Source organism: Dicentrarchus labrax, unplaced genomic scaffold, assembly GCF_905237075.1.
Source record: "Dicentrarchus labrax unplaced genomic scaffold, dlabrax2021, whole genome shotgun sequence".
NCBI lineage: Eukaryota > Metazoa > Chordata > Actinopteri > Moronidae > Dicentrarchus > Dicentrarchus labrax.
The window spans coordinates 20,481,561-20,504,538 of NW_026136707.1; the positions used below are offsets into that span (position 1 = coordinate 20,481,561).

At 42.4% G+C, this 22,978-nt stretch overlaps 1 protein-coding gene across 7 annotated transcripts in view; it reads right to left on the reverse strand.

Moving 5' to 3' along the window:
• Positions 1-341: 341 nt before the first annotated feature.
• The window catches only part of LOC127367147 (zinc finger protein 516), a 46,741-nt gene continuing 24,104 nt past the window's right edge, over positions 342-22,978 (reverse strand). For 5 of the 7 annotated variants that reach the window (XM_051406738.1, XM_051406740.1, XM_051406737.1 and 2 more), the window contains 4 exons: positions 17,576-19,926; positions 12,907-14,226; positions 9,459-9,563; positions 342-4,166 (listed from right to left, as the gene is read on the reverse strand). In XM_051406738.1, the coding sequence (XP_051262698.1) occupies positions 3,973-4,166; positions 9,459-9,563; positions 12,907-14,226; positions 17,576-19,340 (3,384 nt within the window). In that variant the 5' untranslated portion in view covers positions 19,341-19,926 and the 3' untranslated portion in view covers positions 342-3,972. Of the gene's footprint in view, positions 4,167-7,008; positions 7,080-9,458; positions 9,564-12,906; positions 14,227-17,575; positions 19,927-22,978 lie in introns of all 7 variants that reach the window. The other 2 variants (XM_051406742.1, XM_051406743.1) reach the window with 2 other exon arrangements.

The following is a 22,978-nucleotide window of genomic DNA, read 5'->3' on the forward strand; positions in this document are numbered from 1 at the left end:
GGCCCTGCTCATTACTTAGGACTGATACCAGTACAGCCTGTGTGCACAGTGTTGACAGTAACATCTGGTGACAGTGAGTGACCATGGGAAGAATAAGTCATGTAGGGGACACAAAAGAATATAAAATATACTCCGTTTTTAATCCTGTCAATTCTCTAAGACAGTGCACTGTGTGGTCCTTTGTAAATTCCACACTGGCAGTGGGAGTAGAAAGGGAAAAAGAACATTTGCAAAATGTGAATCGGTGAAGCGTTTTCATCTAAACTTGGACGTGTTCAGTCACAGTGGCTGAGGTAAATTTAAAACAAACAAGCAAAACCAGATGAAACAGCGCCAACAGGTGCCATTTTGTGTGTCTTTATTGTGGACATGACATTACATCTTTTTGAAATGATGTACAAAAGTGTAACAGAACTGAGAATGGCTCAGACGAGGTAGAGCTTTCACATCGGCTTGCTGGCATGAAAACTACACAGTATAAAAACAAAAACAACCCAGAAAGAAATCAAATTAAACAAACTCCTGTCTGCCTCTGTCCTCTTATCCTTTTTGAAGTGATAATAAATACAGATATCAACCAAATACATTTGGAATAATAATGTCTTCTAAGGTAAATTAATCATGAAGTTCATAACAAATTTTAAAAAAGCAATACGGACACAAATAATACAACTTAAGAGGCATGATAAAAACCCAACCAAAGAGAAATGAACAACACCTGCCAGCCCCTCTGGGAGGGCAGCCATGACTAGCTACTGAACAAATCCTACAGTTTAGCAAAGAGAAAGACTAAAAACACACTCTTACATCTTTATGAAAAAATAAGCACTGCTGCGCCTAGCATCATCAAACTTTCCATGAGGAAACATGGCTGTGTCACACAGCCGTCACAGAACAAATCATTTGTCATTAAAATCTATGGAATTATCCTAACAAAAAGCCTCTAAACCAGAAATGACATTGAAGTGTGTTAGCTGGCACCATTAAAAAGACATTCTCAAAGAAACCTTAGCTAGAGTTGGACAACATAAGAATGGTTAAAGCAGTAACCTAGTCTAAGTGCACTAGTAATGCCATTTGGTTTCTACCGCTGTATATAAGGGTTTGGTAAGAGTGGATTACAGATATACAGTTTATATTACATACACTCACTCCTGCTTCATAGTTTTTCTAAGTCACACTTCGGAGTACAAATTCATAACTGAGAAGTTAATCTTAAAGGGAATTCTGTACAACATTGGTATTAGTACTACACTACCTCGAAGGCTAGAGTATCCGTTTCAAGTATTTTCACTACCCACACCTTCAATATACACGTTTGTGTATTATTAGGCATATTCAAGCACACAGTATTGTATGCATAACTCAACAACCCACTGCTATAGCAACCATTTCATCATCCTGTAAAAACTACTGAGGTCTCAAAATAGATGGGAAGTACAGTACTCTGTATGCTCCGTGATCTTTAACTGGTTTGAATTTTGATTTTAGGCGTACAAAGATGTCTCCGCAAATCCACAGTTCTACTCTTGCTCTGTAAGTCGAGCTGCTTTGAACTACCTTGCTTCTCTTCTCTTCTTTTTCCCCAATGTGGCTTTTTCAATCATGGAGGAGAGTTAAAACCAAGCCCAGGACTCAAAGAGAACATCTTCTCTGAGCAATGAACAGCCCCTGCTTCATACCAGCCAATATACTTCAAAACACGCTTTCATTGCAAAGGAGGTAGGCTAGTATACAAAGCATCTAGAGGGAGGCTGGCGTACACAGAAGTTAGTCAACCTCTCATACAATGTGTAGAGGTTTGAAAAGAATGCACATACACCTGCATAAATGCACACTCTCACCCACACCTGTGTTAAGGCTGTGATGGCTCTACAATTCAATAGGCTTCAAAACATCTCCATCTTGTGTATTCAGACCTGAACTCTCTGGAAGCCTGCCCTCTTGACCTCTGGTTGCTCTCTCCCTCTCTCTCTCTCTCTCTCTCTCTCTGACTTCCTTACTCTTTCCTCCCAGAATGCAAATCTTCACATCACCATTCAAAAAATTAGACTGACAGCATGGGAGTTTAGCTCATTACTCTGCTTAAACATATATACATAAATACGCTAGTTCACTTTCTTGCTGAGGGACAGATGAGAAGATTGATACCAATCTCGGGCTATAGCCAGCAGCCAGTTTGCTTAGCTTCGCACAAAGGCCGGGAACAGGAAGAAAGAGCTAGCCTGCTTCTGAACCTTCCTTCTAAAATGTTTTGAGTAACTTTTAGAGGCCTGAATGGGTAAAACTTTCCTTTATTTTACAAGAAAAAAGGTGAGTCACCTATTTTTATATAAAATACATATGGTTATCTCCTATCTGGCTAAGATCTTGTAACCCCTGAGATTACCATGTGTTGCTGACTGTTGCAGGCTTTCTACCGAGGGACTGGATTAGTTTTGGTACCAAAGCTTTCATTGCATATTGGGTTAAGGAAAACAACCGGCCAAAAGGTCAGTGTTGTCCTTCAGCAATATGAAATTGAGACGCATCTTTTCTGGCTAACACCAGCAGTACCATATTCTCTTTTGCAAGTACACAAGCTGGAGTTTAATCTATGCAATCCACAGCTGAACTAGCATGGTTCTGTCATTTATTTTGGAGTCAGTCTCATTCAAAGTCAGAAGTGTCGGAAACACTCCCTAATATAAAGGAGTTATGAAGGAAAACTGCCTCCACTCAGTCCCGTCCTCTTAAATGGACAATAATTGAATGGCCATAAAAATGGTACGCTCGTTTATATTGGCTATTAAAAACGTGCACTCTTTTTAATGAGCACTAAAGTAGACACCCCCATTAGCGTTCTCTCTCTCTCTCTCTCTCTTTTTAATCCTACCTCTCTCTCTCTCTCTTTCTCTCTCTCTCCTTCTAATCATCAGCTACACAGCATCAGAGTGGTCACTGCACTCCTAACATTACACTCTGGAGTGGAGGGAAGTGAGTTTAACACACACACACACACGCGCACACACACACACACACACACACACACACACACACACACACACACACACACACACACACACAGAAGCAAGGCTTCATCTTCTCTTCATGACTTAGAACCCAGAGGAAACAAACTTGCAATGCGTCAGTTGACTTTTGATGAATTGCAGAGCATCTTCTCTCACATCTCATCTCTGATGATTGGTGTCCTGAGGAATGCACAAACTCTTATACAATAAAGCTAAGAGAAAAAAAGGGGGTAGGGGAGGGGGGCGACTAGCAGCAGCCATGCAATGCCACATTAAAATGCTAGCAGTTGCACTCAAGTTCAGTTTTGCTGCTTCTTGTCATAAAATCTTTGCTTTCTTTGTAAAGCTGTACTGGGCAACTTCATTTGTTGGTACCTCGAAAATGGCAGCCAGAGACAACTCTTTTTAAGGGCTTCTATATTCAGAAATCCTTTAAGGTGATGTAAACTACACACAATCTAATCTTTTTTTTTTTTTTGCCATTCTAAAGAAGACCAAAAGAAGCAAAAGATCCATTATTGGTGAGTCCAGATTTCCTGCTGAGGAGATACTTTATATTTCACTGTTCATTTCTTCTGCGTAGAGAAGATGTCCCGCCTGTGTGCACACCTAACACCTGAATTTCTAACTGCAGAATTTCACCAGAAATTCTTTCTAATAGTAGATAAGACACTCCTCTCTGCTGCAGACCCCACATTTTGATTTTAAATCACCTAGCACAGCTTTATCTAGCTTCTTATTTAGAAAAAAAAAAAACCTTCCAAAAACTACCAGAGCCTTCATTGTACAAAATTCTTCTAATGTCATTAAAGGATGTTGGGTGGAGAGGAGAGGCTCAAAAAGTCAAGCTTGAGTCCTACATCCAGTCCTCTGATTTTTAGGAAAGGTGATGGTGTTTTTCAGGTTGAGTGATTCCCTGACTAGCCTGGTCCCAAGTCTAGATCCTGGTCTATCAGATGGTCTACTGTTGTTGTGGCGTTGGTGGGTGTTTGGCAGCCAGCGCTCCTCGCTCCTCCTGGCTCAGTAACAAGCTCCTTGTGTCTGGGTACTGGCTGTTGTCAAAAGGCATATGGTGGACACTCTGGACGTGCGTCTTTAGGTTCCCTTTCTGAGAGGCTCGGTATGGGCAGAGGTGGCAGCAGAATGGCCTCTCCCCTGAGGAACACACACACGACACACATTAAGTTGAAAGGTCAGGTGGAAGCCAGAGAGGACGTCACACACAGAACTTGGAGACATTTGGACAAGACTTTTTGGATAATTCTAAAAATACAGGGGATTTAACAAGACACAACGACGTAAGCACGGACGAGACTCGCTGCAGTGGAAACAAAAAAAGGGGGAGAAAAAAGCAAACACAGACAAACATAAACCAAGACACATGATGGCATTCAACTAGAAATAGGGAAACATTATGCAGGTCAAGAGCAACATTCACATTAAATTTTTTACACCTAATTTCACTTAAACAGTGAACTTTCTCTATCCTGGCCCAGATGGACTAACTCTTACTTTCTCTTTTCTGCCATCTGGAGAAGAGCGCCACATATCCGCTGTCTGAACAGTCCTACTTTTGTCTCCATGTATTTCTCTCAATCACCTGGGCCACCCTACACCCCCACACATACACTCAAACACACTCCATGCACACCCTATAGTCTCTCTTCTAATTAGACTGACCTACAATGGCACAGACACCTCGGCAAAAATATAAAAAAAAATAATATAAGAATAAGCAACACACACCTGAACAAAACAAATGAGATTGCCATTTAATTGCACCTAATTATCATTTTGATAAATGGAAGAGTATCAAAGCGGGAAAACAAATGACTCCCCGTGCCCCTCCCGCACCCCTCTCCCTAAAGAAGAAACAAGGAAATATAGCTGTTATCATACATCATCAGAAACACAACAGAGAGAAAGAAGGGGGGGAGGAGAGAGAGAGATAAAAACAAAAAAAGGTATAATTAATCACATAAAAAACAAAAAAAAGGAAAAAAACACAGCTGGAGAGACGGCGAGGGTGAGACGTGAGAGGAAAGCGAGAACCTCCACGACATCGTCCTGCGAGGAAACATCACTGACGGAACCGGTGCACTACATTATACTAAAGGTTATCGTCACCGTAAAGCAGCGTCAACACTACATCTAATTGGACCCCTCTGCCGCGCCTGCTCCCATCATTCATAGTGTGTGGTAAATCTAAGTCCATGTGGGTGTGTGAGTGTGTGATTAATTAAGATGGAGGCGCAGCGTGTAGAACCCAGCTCTCTCCGAATGTCACAGCAGAACAGATTTACTCCTCTGTCCCCTCTGCCTCAATGCTTGTCTTCATGACTAACTTTGAAAACTCTGAAAAGGCATTAAACAAACTAGGGGGCAACGTATTTGCAATTCTTTATGTCTGTTACATGTTTGTGTGAAAACCCGTTCACCCTTGCCACCAAGAGTAATTATTTTCATTGATGGATAATCTGTCATTTATTTTCTCATTGAATTCATTAATTGTCCTTTAAAAAGAAATGCCCATAACCATTTCCTAAACCACAGGGTGATGACATCAAATGTCCTATTTAGTCTGACCCAAATATATTCAATGTACAATCATATAAGACAAAGAAGAGCAGCAAATTATCACATTTGAAGAGCTGGAACAAGCTTCTTTGGTTTGAAAAAAATTTAATGATTTATAGATTGTCAAAATAGTTGCCAATAATTTTTCAGTCAATCATCTAAAATGATTTATCATCTAATTCTTTTGCTTTAGCCTCTTTTTTTAAGTCTAGGTGCTCAGTACGATCATCTTTTCACGCTGCATTCCCTAGAAATCATTTATTTGTTGATCTTTGATGTTCGATGTTTGATGTTCTGACGTTGAAGTTTTAGTTCTTCAGCTCTTCTGTATGTTAAGCCATGCATCTTTACCCTACATGCAGACATTTCCAGCTGACACACACATTGCAGACTGCATGTCAAAGTGTCAACTGTCATTTGAAAACTTAACAAACATGCTTAGTTAAGTCGTTGCTTGCATTACAGCGAATCATAGCCAAGATTGAAACAAGTGTAAATGTTGTTAACTGTCAGTTGAATGCTCTGACTGCAGCTGGAAACAGGAAAACACATAACTTCCTGTGTAGGAACTGAAAAAACCCCAAATTCCTACCTGTCAGCACTGTTGTGATTTATCTGATGAGACTGATTTTTGTCTGTGCAATGATGTTGATGGAACTGTGCTGTTACACATTGTACTTGAGTCAAACTAGGCTGACTGACTGGAATTTGAAGAGTTTAAGAGAACTGCTCTTGAACTGAATTGCTGTTGTGCTATATCAATTTGTACCAGAAAGAAGCAAATATTACGCGCAAATTAAATCACAATTTGCTATTGAGCTAGTCACCCAAAATGACCTTTAGTTACTATGGTTTCAGATTTGATTGCATACATTCAAAAGTTTTAATCCAGTGTATCTGAAGACAAAACCATACATGTATAATAAGAAGTGATGCATGTATTGAGAGAATCTGACATTTGGCGACATTAAAGGCAATCTGACTTCATTATTGACACACATAGAACTGCTTTTACTCAATTAATAAAAGAAACAGTAACTCTTCAAGTGTAATTAAAATATAAAAGTCACCAAAATTAAAGTCTTCGAAGCAACGTTTAAGCTTTTCAATGAGACCACTGTGATATGTGTACTGGATACACATGCTGATGTCAGGTGTGATCTAGCAGCACGTGAGAATGCCAGGTGTTAATGCCAGGTGCAGAGGGTGCCACATGTGACTATTACACATGGAAAAAAAAAAACACCCACAAAAGGATGGGGGTGCGGGATTGACAGAGACACACACACACACACACACACACACACACACACACACACACACACACACACACACACACACACGCAGAGGTGAGACAATAATAATAAGAAACATGCAGAAGCGATGAGGGAGCCCAGCGGTTAGCCTTTGTGCCACATACTTGTTTGGGAGCTTCAGAAGCGGTGGTGTGAGCGTCAGTACCTCTGTGGAGTCCGTTAAAATCAAACCCAACTGTGGGGGGAGAAGGAGGATGGGGAGGGAGGAAAAGGAGGAGGAGGAGGAGGAAGGGGAGGAGGGCATTCGGTTAAAAGCTCTACCAGATCCACACAAGCATTTTTTTTTTTCCCCCACCACCACCCTGCACACAGTAGCGTTTGCCACCAGCACCCTTGCTAATAGAGGGGGGCTGGCAGTGATGATGATGGTGATGATGGTGGTGATGATGGTTATGGAACCTGGTGGAGGCAAGTCAGTGATTTAATATGACGCATGTTAATAGAGGCCTCGGGGTGGCTGGCCTTTTCTGCATGTGCACGTCCATGCTGAAGACAACCGTCGGTGACAACATTAATTACAGCCTCGGCGAGTGTTTACAGACCCTATGCATGGGTGTGTGTGTGTGTGTTAATGCAGTGTGTGTGTGTGTGTGTGTGTGTGTGTGTGTGTGTGTGTGTGTGTGTGTGTGTGTGTGTGTTTACAATACGGCTTGAGGGGAAGCTGAGCGCTGCATCACTTACCATTTGGCCTCTGTCACTTAGAATCACTGGCTGTGCCACATATCATTCACACTCTCTATAAAGAAGCTACTTATCTCACTGTCTACTGTGATCACTGCCGGCCCAGTTGATGGACATGACAGGACAGGAGAGGATAGAGGAGGAGGAGGAGGAGGAAGGGAGAAATGAAGAGGGAAGAAGGCAGACAAATGGGAGAGGAGAGGAGAGGAGACAAAGGGGAGTAGGAAAGGAGAGGAAATAGGTAGAGGAGAGGAGAAAAGGTGATATGAGAGGAAACAAAAGAGGAAAGGAAAGAAAAGAGGATGGGAGAAAAGACTAGGAGTGGGGAGGGGAGAGAAAGGGACAATTGGCGAGAGTGAAATGAGAGGAACTTAGAGAGGAAATGAAAAAGGACGAGGAGATAGGAAGGGGTGAAATGAGAGGAAACAAGACAGGAAATGAAAGGAAATGAGAGGAAGGGAAACGGAAAGGGGCACTAAGGAAAACTAGAGGGGAAAAGGAGAAGGAGGAAAAGGCAGTATATCTAAATCAAGCTGTTTAGTGAATGGCATTGGGACACATGCAAATGGTTTCATAAGGTTGACGTGGACAAATGCTGATCCACCTCATTAGAATGCGCAATTCCATCTCTCTAATTGACATGTGATTAATAATGTATACAATTTGTCACAGGTCAGTATCCGGAGCAAATCATGTTTCAGTTTAAAAAATAGAGACAGCTGCCCAGCCCAGGGCGGGGAAGGACTCACAGACTGGCTGTCACACTCAACTGAACAAAAAGATCTGTTTTGATTTATTTTAGAGAATGCTGGAACGTAGCGGACGTATGGAGAGTCAGGCAATGAAATATTGTTGAGAATGTGAATCCCCATGCATATATTCTCTATATCTCATGCGAGTGTTTCTGGTTGGATAAATAGCTGCGAGGGCAATGATGTGCGTGCACAGGTGGCACGGGAATGAGTGACGGCTGAAGGAGTGCCCCAAAAAACTTGGAAGATCTTGTAATACATGAATTACAAGTAGCTAATAAGGTTGCTCTACAGGTTAAGGCAGGATGCTGGACTTTGATAATATACAAATCTATCTATCTATCTATCTATCTATCTATCTATCTATCTATCTATCTATCTATCTATCTATCTATCTATCTATCTATCTATCTCTTTATTGCTGAGGTGGTTTGTCTATGTCTGTCATACCTTTTCCTTTTAAATAATTTCACAGGTTTTGCTCTTGCAACTTGAATACCAACCATTTGTCACATATATGCATAGGACTTTAAAACTCATGTTAAAGGATATACCGTCGACATCTTTAGCCTCATTGGACTAGAGACACAGGGCCCTATTTAATAGCACAAAACCCATACTTAAAGGTCCAGTGTGTAACATTTAGAAGTATCAGCTTGGCTGAGTAAATGGGCTTCAGTTGGTTGAAATCTCCCTAAGTGTCACTAAATCCTACACACTGGTCCTTTCCATTGTTTTATCACTCTTATGCTCCATAACTTCTCCTAATTTTACGAGAAAACTTTTCCACACATATATTTTTTATGGTCAGAAGAAAAGAAAAGAATACTTTAATGGAAAATGGTTAATTTAACAATTTAAAAACAATTTTTACACATACAGCAGTAGAGTCTGTGGGACCCCAACAATATGGAAGTAAAGCCAATTTCAAGCAAACACAGGAATTAAAAGCTGACACATACATATAGTACTCAAGTTTATAATTGTAATTTAGTTGACTTGGAAATGTTTTTCATGAGGTGTTGACATTATGTTGTCAAGCCACTGGACGTATGTGTACGTAATGCAATCTGTGTTCCTTTGAGTGTGTTTGTGTGTCACTGTGTTATGCATTTATTTACCTGTATGGGATCTCATATGAGTGCGCAGGTGGCTGGGCTGACTGAAACTCTTCCCGCACTCATGACAGAAATACTGTCCCTGCCGCATGAGAGACCTCAGCATCCCTGATCACACACAGGAGAGAGACACACACAATTAAACAAAGTACTAAAGAGCAAATCAACAAAACATCACACATTCTTCATGTTACAGTGGTCAAAACAGGGGTACGATATAAATCAAATGTATGAGATCTAACTGTGTTAAGATGGTTTTAGAACTTATTCAGTTTAAGTCAACAAATGTTATTTAAGGAAGTCCTAAAAATGACACGGGCTGCATATGAAATCCTTCTCCATTTACTCTAGTGCACTAAATTTACTATCCCCCATTTTATTTGAGTTTCTGAATTCCTCAGAGATGTCTTTCTTGCAAAAACCATTTATATCTCTCTCTTTTAATCTTTAAATAATGCCTCTCTCTGCAGGTGATTTAAAAACGTAAGCACTTTTTGGTATAGGTTTTCACATATGAACACTTAATTTCATATCCCAAAAGACAATTTGCAATGTAAAATATAAATAACAAGACTTTATTTTTAAATTTATGTTCAAATACAAAGGTCAGTGTGTCCTAAAATCACATATGCTTTGAATTCCCATGTGAGATTTCACATGTGACTTTTTCTGAGAAGAAAGGTGGAACAGAGGTGGTGGACATCAGCATCAGTTTATTCCAAGGCAGATGACATTTTCGTGGAAATGTTTGCAGAGATTGAATGAAGACGTAAAGGTCAGTAATGGGCAGAAAGTGAGTGGGTGTACATAAGCGCAGAGCCTGGCTGGAGCGGTGGAGGTAGGTAGCGTCAGTAGTGGACTCGCGCAGGCATCATTAGTATGTCTAATGTGTCATTATGAGCGGCTAGCTCCAGGGGCTGGACTGCAGCTGTCACACAGCATCATCTCAGAGGCTGACAGCCAGACACACACAGCACACACACACCGCATAAATTACAGGCAATTAAAACGCCCCGGCTGTGATGTGCCCGCTCCGCTGCCCGTGTGTCACATGTCAGGTGTGTGTGTCTCTATGTGTATGTGTTTCAGGAGTTGTATGTGTTTGTTCCAAGGGAGGAAAGGGAAGCATGGGCTGTGGCACGCACTGGCTAAGTGTACACACACACACACACACACACACACACACAAGGACACAGCAACACTCCCATTACATGCATAAGACATGTTTATGGCCTTAAAAGGCAGGAAGAAGAAACTTGTTGAATTTTGATGACTTCAAAACTAAATCACGTGACATGACATGACTAAACGAAATATTTTTTTTCTTAGTGGTGAAAAGATTAAACTCATAATGACATCTTCAAATTTACTGGACCACACATCTTATTTCCAGTTTCAATGCTATTGTATTATATGCAGGTAGCAAACTTAATTTTTAAACTTTCTAAAAGATGTTTTTTACTCTCAAATATGGTTATCAGTATCAGTCAAAAAATCTATTTTAGTTGGTTTGGTTTTGGATATTACTTTAAGGCTAATTTAAAAACAAAAAGAAATCCTGGCAAAGCCAGGCAATTCCTAACACACTTAATGAGAGTTCTGAAACTATAATGAGGCAGTATAAGAAAAATGCCACCAGGAAATGAATTGTTAAGGGACAGGACTGTGTTTGGCAAAGCAGACGCAATGCACACTGAATGGTTTAAACAGTGGCCATTCCGCATAAAGAAACCTGTTGTTACACGATGAGGAAAACTGGAATGTCTGTATTTAAGACATCACATTTTTGTAATTAAGATAACTATTTCATAAGGACCTATCAGCCATGTTACAAGCATGTTTTCTCCTCTGGTGTGCACGTAAATGTGGTCAAAGCAGCTGAAGCTAAAGGGACAGCAGCAAGAGGAAAAAGCATTTAAAGATGGTTGGATCCATTTGACGACACTGTGACCACTACACACACACACACACACACACACACACACACATCCTGTGACCTCTCTTGCTGACAGATAACAGGCCTGGGGGTTTGGGGGTACTTTTGGTGAGGGGGACTGTACAAACCCCCAGTAGACACATCAACCCCCCAAGCACTGAGGCTGGTATATACCTGAGTCCAACAGTTGTGTGTATGTGTGGAAAATGTGTGTGTGTGTGTGTGGGGTGGGGGTGGGGGTACGGGGGTGTTGGAGGGCCACAGCAGGACAAGGAGGACAGGGAAGCGGAGGAGGTGACAGAGAGTGTCTCTGGCAGCCCGACTGCTGGCCTCTGGATACTCTACTTCTACTCTGGGCCGCCAGCCCTTCTCACTGATGCACTAATGAAAGACAAGACAGAGCTGGACGGAAAACACAAGCAGACACACACACTCATACACATATTACAGAGAGAAATGGGAGAAAGACTCAGTTGCTCAAAAAAGGTCACTTTATAGCATGTGACTCAAAGGGCTAAGGCAGATCGTGACGATATGCGCCTGGACGGGTGACAGCGATGTCATGCGTCTGCTCTGGGGCTGTTGTCTTTGACCCCTGGCTCCATACAGCCCCACTTGACCTTAGAGACACAACTGAAAATGGGCAAATAATGTGGATGTTCGGTAATGACCATTTCCAAAGCAGCTGGTGGGGTAATTATTCTGTCTCATCTCTCTCTTTGCCTCTTATGTTCCCTCTCTCTCTGTTTTGCCTCCCTCCATTCGCATCTGTGCGAGTCTCTCGTCAGGCAGAGCCGTGACCTAAACAGTTTGTGACAGCTTTCTGGGAGAGTGGAGCTGGAGACTAGGCATGCCTCGCAGACCTGAGAGTAGCAAAGGTTCTCTCACGTCTTTCACAGTGGAAAAAAAAACACACACACTCCTTTTGTATCTAAAAACACAAGCACATATGGACACACATACACAGGCACACACGCTGCCCCAGATACAGCCTTTTATCATGCTTCACAAACATGCAAGCACACATGTGTGTGTCCATTTAATGGAGCTCCACTTCATTATTCAATACCTCGTCAGAATCTAGCAGTATATGTGTCTGTCAATCACTTTCTGCCAGATGGCGAGTTAGTGTGAGAGTGTGTGTTAGAAAGGGTAAATATGTATACCCAATTGAATGGGATTCATATGTTAAGTGGGAATCTGTGTGACTGTGGGTGTCTTTGCTCATTTAGCCCTGTCAAGTTAAGCCAATTCTACTCATAATAGCTCAAAACATTATGCCCAGTCACTGGAAAACATTTCTCTTCAACTCCTGACATTTGGCATTTTCTCCAAAACAAAGATCCTCGGGGCATTTTTGTATGTGAGCTGATGAGGGACTTTCTCCAAGAGAGCCTTTCCAGAATTATGGTATTACAAAACTTAAACTAACAAAAAAACTAAATTTGGCACCGTGCTACTAGAACAATTACACATGTCAAACTGTTGAAAAATGTATCAAGAATTGTTTCCTACCAGTAGGATCCAGCAGTGCATTGGCCGCACCCCAGCGGTGGTACAGGGCAGCCAGTTCATGGGGGCTGTAGTTTTTGAGGAAGCCGAGGACATCAGTTGGCATCTCCGGTGTCTCTGCAATTGGCTCCTGCTTCACATCTCCCTGAGCCTCTGAAGGCAAAGAAGAGGAAGAGGAGGAATTCAGCAGAGTGCCTCCATGTGCCTGGGATGCTCCGTAGTTGTGTCCTGCTGTGGAGCTATGGATGATGGTGCTAGGTCTCGTAGCGTTTGCCCGGCCCTGGCTGTGGGAGTTGGAGTGAAGGGGCTGATGAGTGGAACCCCTAGCTCGGCTGTACTCTGCGAGGCCATGTTTGCTGGAGAGCATGAAGCCCAGGCCCTCTTGAGGCATCAAGTGGCGGTCAGCAATCCTGGATGCTGTAGCAGAGCTGGGACTTGGGGCTGAGCAACGTGAGAGGGCACCAGTGCTCTTCTCCAAGGAGCTGGAGGAAGAGAATGGGCCTCCCCGGGGGTAAATATCCACTTTAGGTCTGAAGCGAGACTGATGACTCTGGTCCTCCATGTGTCTGACACTGCTGCTGGTGCTGCTGCTTGGCCGGGCTGGGACTCTCCCAGCTGGGGTGCTTGAGGTGGATGAGGAGCCCCTGGAGAACGAGGAGGAGGGGGTAGAAGAGGATGATGATGATGATGAAGGCATGGCTGCATGACTGGCTGGCTTGCTCTTCTTCAAAACCTCACTTGAGTAGGTTGGGGGCCGGGTGCGCTGAGCACGCGTCAGTGGAGGCAGCGGTGGACACTCCTTTCCCTCCAGGACTGGCGGGGGACCAGTGCGTCTCCTGGAGGATAATAAGCTGTCCCTCGAGGCCTTAGAGCTGTTTTTCAGGGCCCATTTAGGAGCAATATTTGAGCTACTGCTGTTGATGCGGTGAGCCACAGTCTGATGCATCCAGAGCACTTCGGGGTAGCGGGTGGAGTGAGAGCAGAAGGAGCACTTGTGGTTAGGGAGGCTCTTCCTGTCCAGGTTTAGGGAGGCTATGCCCCTGCAGCCCTCAGCCCTCACACACAGATCCACAGGGGTCATGCTGGGATCAAGTGGGGAGGAACGAGCTGAAAGGTAAGCAGGAGGGGATGCAGAGTTGTTCGAACCCTGAAGAAGAGCTTTTTTCAGCTTGGGATAACCACTGGGGGTACCTCTGTCCGAGCTGGAGCTGGGGCTGGGAATGGGACTGGGTCTATCTTCGGGAGCAACACGGACATGATTTGAATAGGTCTTCAACTCTGTGCTGACAAAGTCACAGTGGCCGCTGATGTAAGGCTTCTCATCTGTAGGGGAAAGAAATGACATCAAGTTGAATGACTGTACAGAAATTATGTACATTATATTCTCTCTTTTCTACTACCAGCTATAAGCCAGAGGTCATTACATCTGTTCGCGTTGCCAGATTTATATTGTTCCATCCAGATGTAGTTTTGGTGAACAGCCACCAGGCTGCAGTATTGGCCAGTATACCTACATTTCCTCTATTCATTGTACATGTGAATGTGTCCTGAAATATAACTATTACCTCTACTATTACAAGGATGATATATACATCAATACAAAAATAAACAATGAATAATTATATATATCATCATCATCATCATCATCATCAGATACTGTTTCAAGGATTTGGTGTTTGTTCAAGTATACACAGTTACTCTGTAATGGATGATGATCGTGTGAGGTGTAGATTCATCTATATCATAATATGGTGGGATGCATACTAGTCTTTGTGGTGTAAAATAGTTACACTATATTATCAAACATTAACATATAATTGAATAAACACCTTTTTGTACATAAAACAAATCAGATATTGTCAAGTTTATAGGGGTCGTAGACTGGGATTGCGTTGGATTGCACGTGTGTTTACTGTATTTAGTCAATATTGCTAATTCCTGAAGTGCAGCTTCATAAATCCCCCACAAGATGGCGTTTGTGACCTGCCTTCTAAGTCAATTTAACTGTTGTCACTGGAAAACTTTTTATCTCCCAGACTGCTCAATTTCAGAATGGAAGAAAATAGCAATACAAATAAAAACAGGATTTATGATAGTATAAGTAGCTGCATTCACGGTGGTTGTAAAAGGTTATTAAATGTAAAGGAATGTAGAACATGAAAATTCTCATGTTGGAATTCAAAGATTTTGAACATAAAACCAAAGAATATTACACAGTGGCTGGGTAATAGAGCATTATATCATCTTACACACGGATTCCCCCCCACACACACACACTTACAGTCTGTAATAGCACATTATGGTACTCTCCACTACCCCTCCTCTTTTTTACAATAACACCAGTAACCTGCCATCTGTTTTCCATTTGGCTTCCTGTTGGCAACACTGGCCAACACTCACAGCTCAGACTCTGCCAAGGTAAAGGCCTGGGGGTGGGCAGTGTAGTAGGGAAGGTAGTTGGACTGATGTGTCCTATTTATTGGTCATTTATTAATCAATCGTTGACCAGTCAGAGCAACAGTAATTGAATATCCTTATTGTCAATAGCTTTACTCGAATTCTTATTGCACTTACAAAGTGTTGGTCCAATCCTGAATGAGAGTCACACCCTAACCCTAACCCTAACCCTCTTACATATTCACACATGCACACAAACATAAAAACACACATTAAAGGTCAGAGTAAGGCAATTAAGACAAAGTATGCAATAGTGCTAACGGACACCAGGAGTGAAACTCAACTGAAAAATGCATAAAGTTGTAGCTTCAATAACCACAGCTGCGTGAATGCTTTTAATCGCTACTATGGTTGCGCAATAATTACCACCAAGAAATTTTTTTTTCAGTCTATAACTGATTTGTCTAAAAGCCTATAATGCTGGTTTGTGCATGTATCCTGTCACTTCTCATTTGCATTCCCAAAAAGTAGCTAAATGGCTGTAAGGGACATCAGAGTGTTTGTGACTAGAGTGTCCTCTGAGTGTCTCTTTCCCCATTGCCTGCATCCCTCTCCATTGGGAGGTGACTCTATAAATAACCAATCCCTCAGACATCAGGCAGCCTGGCTGGTTCAATGGTAAGAAGAGTGGATGAGAGATAGTGGAAGTATCACAGAAGGTAACCTTAGAGATTAGGAAAGAGTCAGAGGGGGCATGGAGGAAAGGTATAGAGCAGAAGGATTGACGGATAGACAGGAGCCTTTAAATCTTGACAATAATATTCTCTTAGTAAATGCTGAATTCCTATATTTGGCTTTGTCACAAATATTAATGCATTTCATTAAATTCAGCAAAGAAATATTTGCACACAGTGTGTATATTGAGCTATACAGTACATTTATTAATATAAAGGAAGTTCAAAACGCCTTTAACTGGTACAGGACAGGACAGTTATTATGTTTCATAACTAATGATTGCTTGTTATACAATCAACAACATCAGTGGAGAGTAAAAGGAAACAGAAATGCTGACAGATTTTCATGGCAAAGACATAAAAAGGAGAGCAAAAAACATATTCACACGCAGATAAGGGGGGCGAGGGGAGTTTCCTGAGACAGGAAGACCTGAAATAGCACACAGCTCGATCAGGCCTGAAGAAATGTTGCTGCTATTTTTGAATGTCTGTACTAACAGGGAGGAATGGAAGCAATCACTACAATGCTCAGTTATCCACTATCCTAACCAGTATAAATAGTGTTTTTTTAGTGAGTTTGAAAGTTAAAAGACAAAAGCCTGAGAGCTCTGAAGTGCTGCATACACAGGAATCCTTCCTTTATCATATTTCAGCCATGATTGTGGGTGTTTTGCCCTTGCATGGGTAGGTTTTCTTTTTTTGCCCTGCAGTGTTTATTGGTTGTGGAGGTAAAAAATGATAGGCATTCCAAAAATGCCCTATGCTCTACTGACATGCCACTGAAAGGCACAAAGTTTCACTAAACTGTTGGCTTTATTGCTCTGTGATAGAAAATAATTGCACTGTTGTAAACAGAATTTTAAGTGGCAGTTAAAGTTTATTGACCATATTTGATAGTATTCGTGAGCAGCACTCTATAAAAGATCTGGAGTCGGATGTCATTTTGACATTTAGCCACAGGGTGGCTCCAGTTCCCACCCCTTTGAGACTGATGAGCTGAGGAGGTGCACCTACACAAAGCATTTCATCAACAGATGTTTACTACAGAGTGACAGACTCAGAGGCCTCGGGTGGGAGGCTTGAAAAGGGCTACAGTCATTTCTGCCGCAAAATACTCTGCAGAGTGTGTTTCTATTAGTGAACTTATGTGTTTACCATTCCTTTACTAGTACAGCAGTTACATTGTCCTATTGTTTTATTTAGAAAGTTGAGAACATCTTAAAAGGGTAAATAGAAAAGTGACTTGGCAATGTTGGTGAAAAGCACTGAACAAAAGACCAACAAAGGAATTTTCAGTTCTATGACCTTCAATTTGTGTTGCTTAACTGTTAAAGAAAAAAAAAAAACAACGGCACATTATACTACAAGTACAAGTTTTACTTCTTCTTCACTTATACTGCATATTTGACTGAATGATTAGAATTAAGTTGCAAATCCCAAATTAGTAATATTTACCACCAATCATATTGAAGATAAGTTCTTCAATACTCGGAAAAACACATGATAAAACTTTTAAAGAAAGACTGAAGTTTTGGACTAACCTGTAATCTCTCCAGAATTTGCAGTACCCATCTCTGAGGCCTGGTCTCCAAGGGTAGAAGCTGGTGGAGAGTCTCCATACCCAGGGGTACTGGGCCGGCTAGGGGAGCCTGACTCTGGATCACTGGTGGAGCCCCATCGGTCATCTCTTGCAGATCTGTCCTTGTCCCCCATAGATGCCCTTCCTCCATCCTTTCTGTGGACCCGCTGGTGAACGATCATCTGGTGACGACTGCGAAACACCTTCCCACACTCAAAACACTCGTTGGACTTGGAGGAACCTTGTGACTGAGATGATCGTCGTCGGTCCTGGCGAGACGAAGGCCGGTATTCTGAGTCACTGAAGCTCTCTGGTGTCCGGTCCCCTGAAGAAGCATGGCTTCCAAAACCAGTGCTGCTGCGTCGCCCCGAGCTGCGTTTCTCTTGACCTTGCAAGACATATCTGCTGCTCTCCTTCTCAAAAACCACAGCGGCCCCAGCCAGGGCCTCCTCACCCATACTTCCTCCCCCGTATGAGGCTTTGGAACTCGGCTCCACAGGCTCCACAACCCTTCCTTTAGTAGCTAATTGCCAGGCTTGGTAGCTGCAGACTGGATCTAGCTCTAGGATTCTTTGACCTAGCATCTTCTTCTCACTCTCTTCCTCTTCATCCAGGGTTTTATCCTCAGCTGGCTGGAGGCTTAAGTACTCAAGGTAACGTCTCTTAGCAGCTGGTGAGTCCTCATCATCACTGAGTTTGCACTGGCTCTGGGTTTTTCTGCCATAGCAGAGACTATGGACTTTTTCATGGACCCTCAGGCTCTCCCTGCTGTGGAACAGGTTCCCACATTTGGAACACATTTGATAGATGGATGTGACAGCGGCAGTGACAATATCAGGATCCTGGGCTACGTCGTTGATGGTGGCTGGTTGCTCAGCTGAATCTGCTTTTGACCGTGACCTGGATTTGGTGTTGTGTGTTTTCATGTGCGATTTGAGAAACCAAGCTTCGCGGAACCGTCGTCCACAAATACGACAGCAGTGGTCCAGGATCCCAGCATGTTTCTTCATGTGTGACTTCAGAAACCAGGCCTGGGTAAAGACTTGGCCACAGGTCTCACAGGGGAAGGTCCCATCATTCTGGGGTTGGAGGACATCAGGTTCGGCCACAGCCTCTTCCTTAACATTGGTCTCTTCCTCTGTGTCTGCTGTTATGTGGACCTTTTCAATATGGCTGAGGAGCTGGTCTTCTCGCAACGCCTCGTAGCCACACAGACGGCAACAGTAAGGCCTCTGGTCAGTGACAGACTTCTCTCTTTTCATGCTCCTCCCAGGCACTTTCCTCCGACTTTCCTCACTGCTATCCCCATTTATCACCCGGTTACAGGCTGAGCTGCTCTTAGTTGGACTTGTACCTCCGTCGAGACCCTCTGAAACACTCATCTCTTCCTCCTCAGCCCCACCCTCTTCATCCTCATTGGAGTGGTGGCTAGAGAGCGTGCCCAGTTTGTGGCTGCGAATGTGAACTTTGAGGTTTCCCTTCTGAGAAGCCCTGTGGTCACAGTAGGGGCATTTGTAAGGGCGTGCACCTGTGTGGCGTCTCATATGCTGCGACAAAGAGCTGAGGAAAGGGAAGCTGCGTCCACAGATGTTGCAGTCATAAGCCCCGGGGATTTTGTCATCTTCACCCTCAACCTCGTTTTCAGGGTTGACCTTGTCTCCAATCAGCTTTTCCTTCTGACTTTCTGCCTGGGTTTCCATCATCTCCACACTGTCTCTAGGATTCATTGTACAAACTAACCTACCCTGTCTACCTGGCCTTTCGCAAGCTCGGTAAAACTTGAAACTACTGCTATCTGCAGCTGGACATCTAGGGATGTCTAGTGTGCCTTTGTTGGTAAGTTAAAATGCTATCTGCCTTCAATCATCCAGAGATCAAGCTGCTTACACAGCAGCTCATTTAGCACTCTCCAGTTACTGGACGCACCATCTATCCATCTTCATCCAGCGCTGTCAGTGTAAATCAGTGGCTCAAACTACCTGCGTGCATAGAAAGCAATGTATGTAGCTTTATCATTTATTTTGACACATGCAGGGAAATGTCAACTCTTTTTCAGGCTGAATAAGTCCCAGCATATAAATTACGACTGAGATTTAACAGTCTCTTTGTCAAAAGAGGTGGAGGTTTTCACTCAATTCCAGGTCATCATTGTGTCCGAGGAGAGAAGTTTTAAGAGGTATTTTCATCAGCGTAGCTAATCCACCACACTTACTTTCTTCTTTTTATTGGCTTTTCTTTATTTTCTTCAATTTTAAGCACATTAGCAGCCTCCAGGTCATGAGCTCCCTATTGCACGGCCTGCATATCTTTTACCTGAGAATGAAAGAGAGAGAGAGTTTGAGGGAGACAAAGTGGGGAGGAGGGTGAGAAGAGAGACAAAGAACATGTTAGTAAAGCAAAAGACCTGCGGTTGGTGATCATCACAAGGCAAATCACCAATAGAAATAAAACAAAATCCAAGATATCTTTAGAAACAAACAACTTGTGATTTAAGTGAAAAAGTGAAAGAGTTTTATAATCAAAATAAAGTATGACACCAGTAGCTATAGTTAAAATGTACCTCTTTTTATTGACATATTTTTTACCCCTTCTTAAACCCCCCAAAACTATTGTAATTTAAATTAGCTTGAATTTATCCAATAAATATTTACATCAGTATAAGCTGAGTGTAGGTGGGTTATGTATCATGTATAAAGTCTGCTATGTATCTGTGGCACTATACACAAGCGTGTGTGTTGTGATTGTGCATGAGTCGTGCAGGGCTTGGGGGCTCTGATGCCACACTGGCTGAGTCGACACTTTACACAATCGGGGTGGGGGAGCGCAGCGGGGTTGGGGTTGGGGGGCTGCGTTCACATCAGCAAGATCAGCAGTGCCACCATATTCCCTCCCCATACTGGCCTCACGCACCCGCCTCAACTGACACTATCACATGACAGGGATCTTAAGTACACAACAGGAAGTGGCTCTTCAGACAGTTTGCTTTGCTCTATTTCTCAAACTGGAGTTGAATGGGGTCGGGGAGAGAGTCAAACAGAAAGAGAAACAGAGAGGGTGATAAGAAGGGAAAGACAAAGACTTTCAGTGTTGACTAATTTCATACTTCATACATTTCTTTCAGTGGGTGGAATATTTTCATAATTTGCATATTTTCATCAACAGTTTTTGTGTGAGTGTGTTTGACTGCTGTTATGTTGAAGCATTGAAATTCTGCTGTAATTCATATGCATGCATTACACTGTATTATGTTATACATATGTCAAACTTGTTAGACGTTTTCAACACTTTATTTATTATAACCTATTCTTATTTCTTGCAGCACAGTCCAAATCTTTTCACAAGAATCACTCGAAGTTAATCACATCTTTATTCTTTCCTCCCTGCCAGCCCTGACATCATTAAATGAGACCCTTTCTGTTGTAGCTCTGTTGATCAAACGGACACAGTTTTTTCTGGAGTATTAATTTTAGCAGATACTAGACGCTGAAAGTGTGGACTATATGAAATGTGACTGACAGCATTATTACATGCTATTATATAAAGTGCCAGAGCCCATAAGCTGAGTTTCTGCCAGGCTCTAATTATAAGTGGATAATTGATCATAATCACAAGAGGATAAGGTGGTAGAGGAGGGAAGTTAGCACAAGAACAATCATATGTCTTAAACTCTCGCACTGAAAATGACTACCCTGCGCCAGAGCCACCTATCTATCTAGAATGATTTATGCTATTGAAATCAGCGCGGCCTCAATGGTACACCATGCTTCCTCCTGGGCTGCATAGTAAGCTAAGGCTTCCGGCTAACAAGCAGAGCAGTGTTCCAGCTAGAAGTGCAGCTGTGTGGCTGACATTATTTTGAAACAAAATATATTTTCAGATAAAGACCTTTTATAGGCTATAATATAAGGCTTTAATGTTAATCTAAAAAAGAATAAAGGCTTACTATTCCTGCTTGCATTTGAAAACTCTAAGCCCTCTACAGTTTTAGCCATGCTCACAGCGTGGCTCTATGTATGGCAGTGACACTGCGTTGGTCATTTGTCCACAACTTTTGTCCAGACTGAAATATCTCAACAACTACTTGAAGGATTGCCATAAAAAAATCTATATACGTTCAAGTTCTCCAGAGGAGGAATCCTGATGACGTTGGTGATCTGACTTTTCCTCTAGAGTCACCAAAAGGTCCAGGTTTTCACTTATTCTACATGATGTTGGGATGGATTGGCACAAAATGTGACATTCACAGGTCCCACAGGATGAATCCTAATTGCTTATCCTTCAGTGCCACTGCAAGGTAAACATAAGCGGTTTTGATTAAAATATCTCAACAACTACTAGATGGATTGCCCTGAAATTTGGTACAGACCTTATATTGACCCATTGAGGATAAAGTGTAATTATGATTTTTCATCTAGAGACATATCATTAGGTCAAAATGTTATTTTGTTCAATGCTTGGGATTTGAGAAAGTTAAGAGGAAGGAAAAGAGTCGTAAACTTGACACATTATTTAAATGATGAACAACAAAGCTGGAGATGATAGACAATCAGGTGATGATTGACATAAACCTGCAAAATAAGGAAAACAAAGCCGTGCAATCTATCCGTCCATGGTAGTTTTCCCCTCCATCTGTCCCATCTGCCCTCTGTCTCCACATCCGAATGTTACTCATTAATACTTAGTAGTTTCTTCCAGTTCTGGCGCTAAAAACAGAGGATAATAATCTTATTTCCTATTAAATGGCCTTGCTGATTGGGGGTCCGGAGGGCTGGGGGGGTTGAGGGCTATTCAACAGTAAGCCTGTCATCCACCAGACAGTTGCATGTGCAAATTGAAATGTAATGAGATTAGCCACCAGAAGGGAAACAATGCAGGCTCCTCGCCATACAGGCGAGGCGAAAAAAGAAAAAAGAAAAAGACAAATTGGCTTAAGGAGGGAGAAACTGTGCAGGAGAGACAGACAAGATTACCAATCATCAAAGTCATCAAAAAGGAGAAATGGCATCAAAGCTCTGTTAAAGGCCAACATTGTGCAATAAATGGATACAGTGTCGTCTTGATGCTAGCAAGGACAGTTCACTTTGTAAATCCTGACTGTCATTGACATCCTCCAGCTAATTAACCCCCCCTCCTCTCTCTCTCTCTCTCTCTCTCTTTGTCACACACACACACACACACACACACACACACACACACACACACACACACACACACACACACACACACACAAGGATTAATCAGGCTGGAGATGGTGTGCAGCTGAAATTGGTGTTTTATTTCTTAGTTTAGTGTCTTTAAATGTTGTATTCTGATGTAAAGTTGTCTTTTCTTCGAGCAGGAACATTTTTAACTTTAAACACCAGTT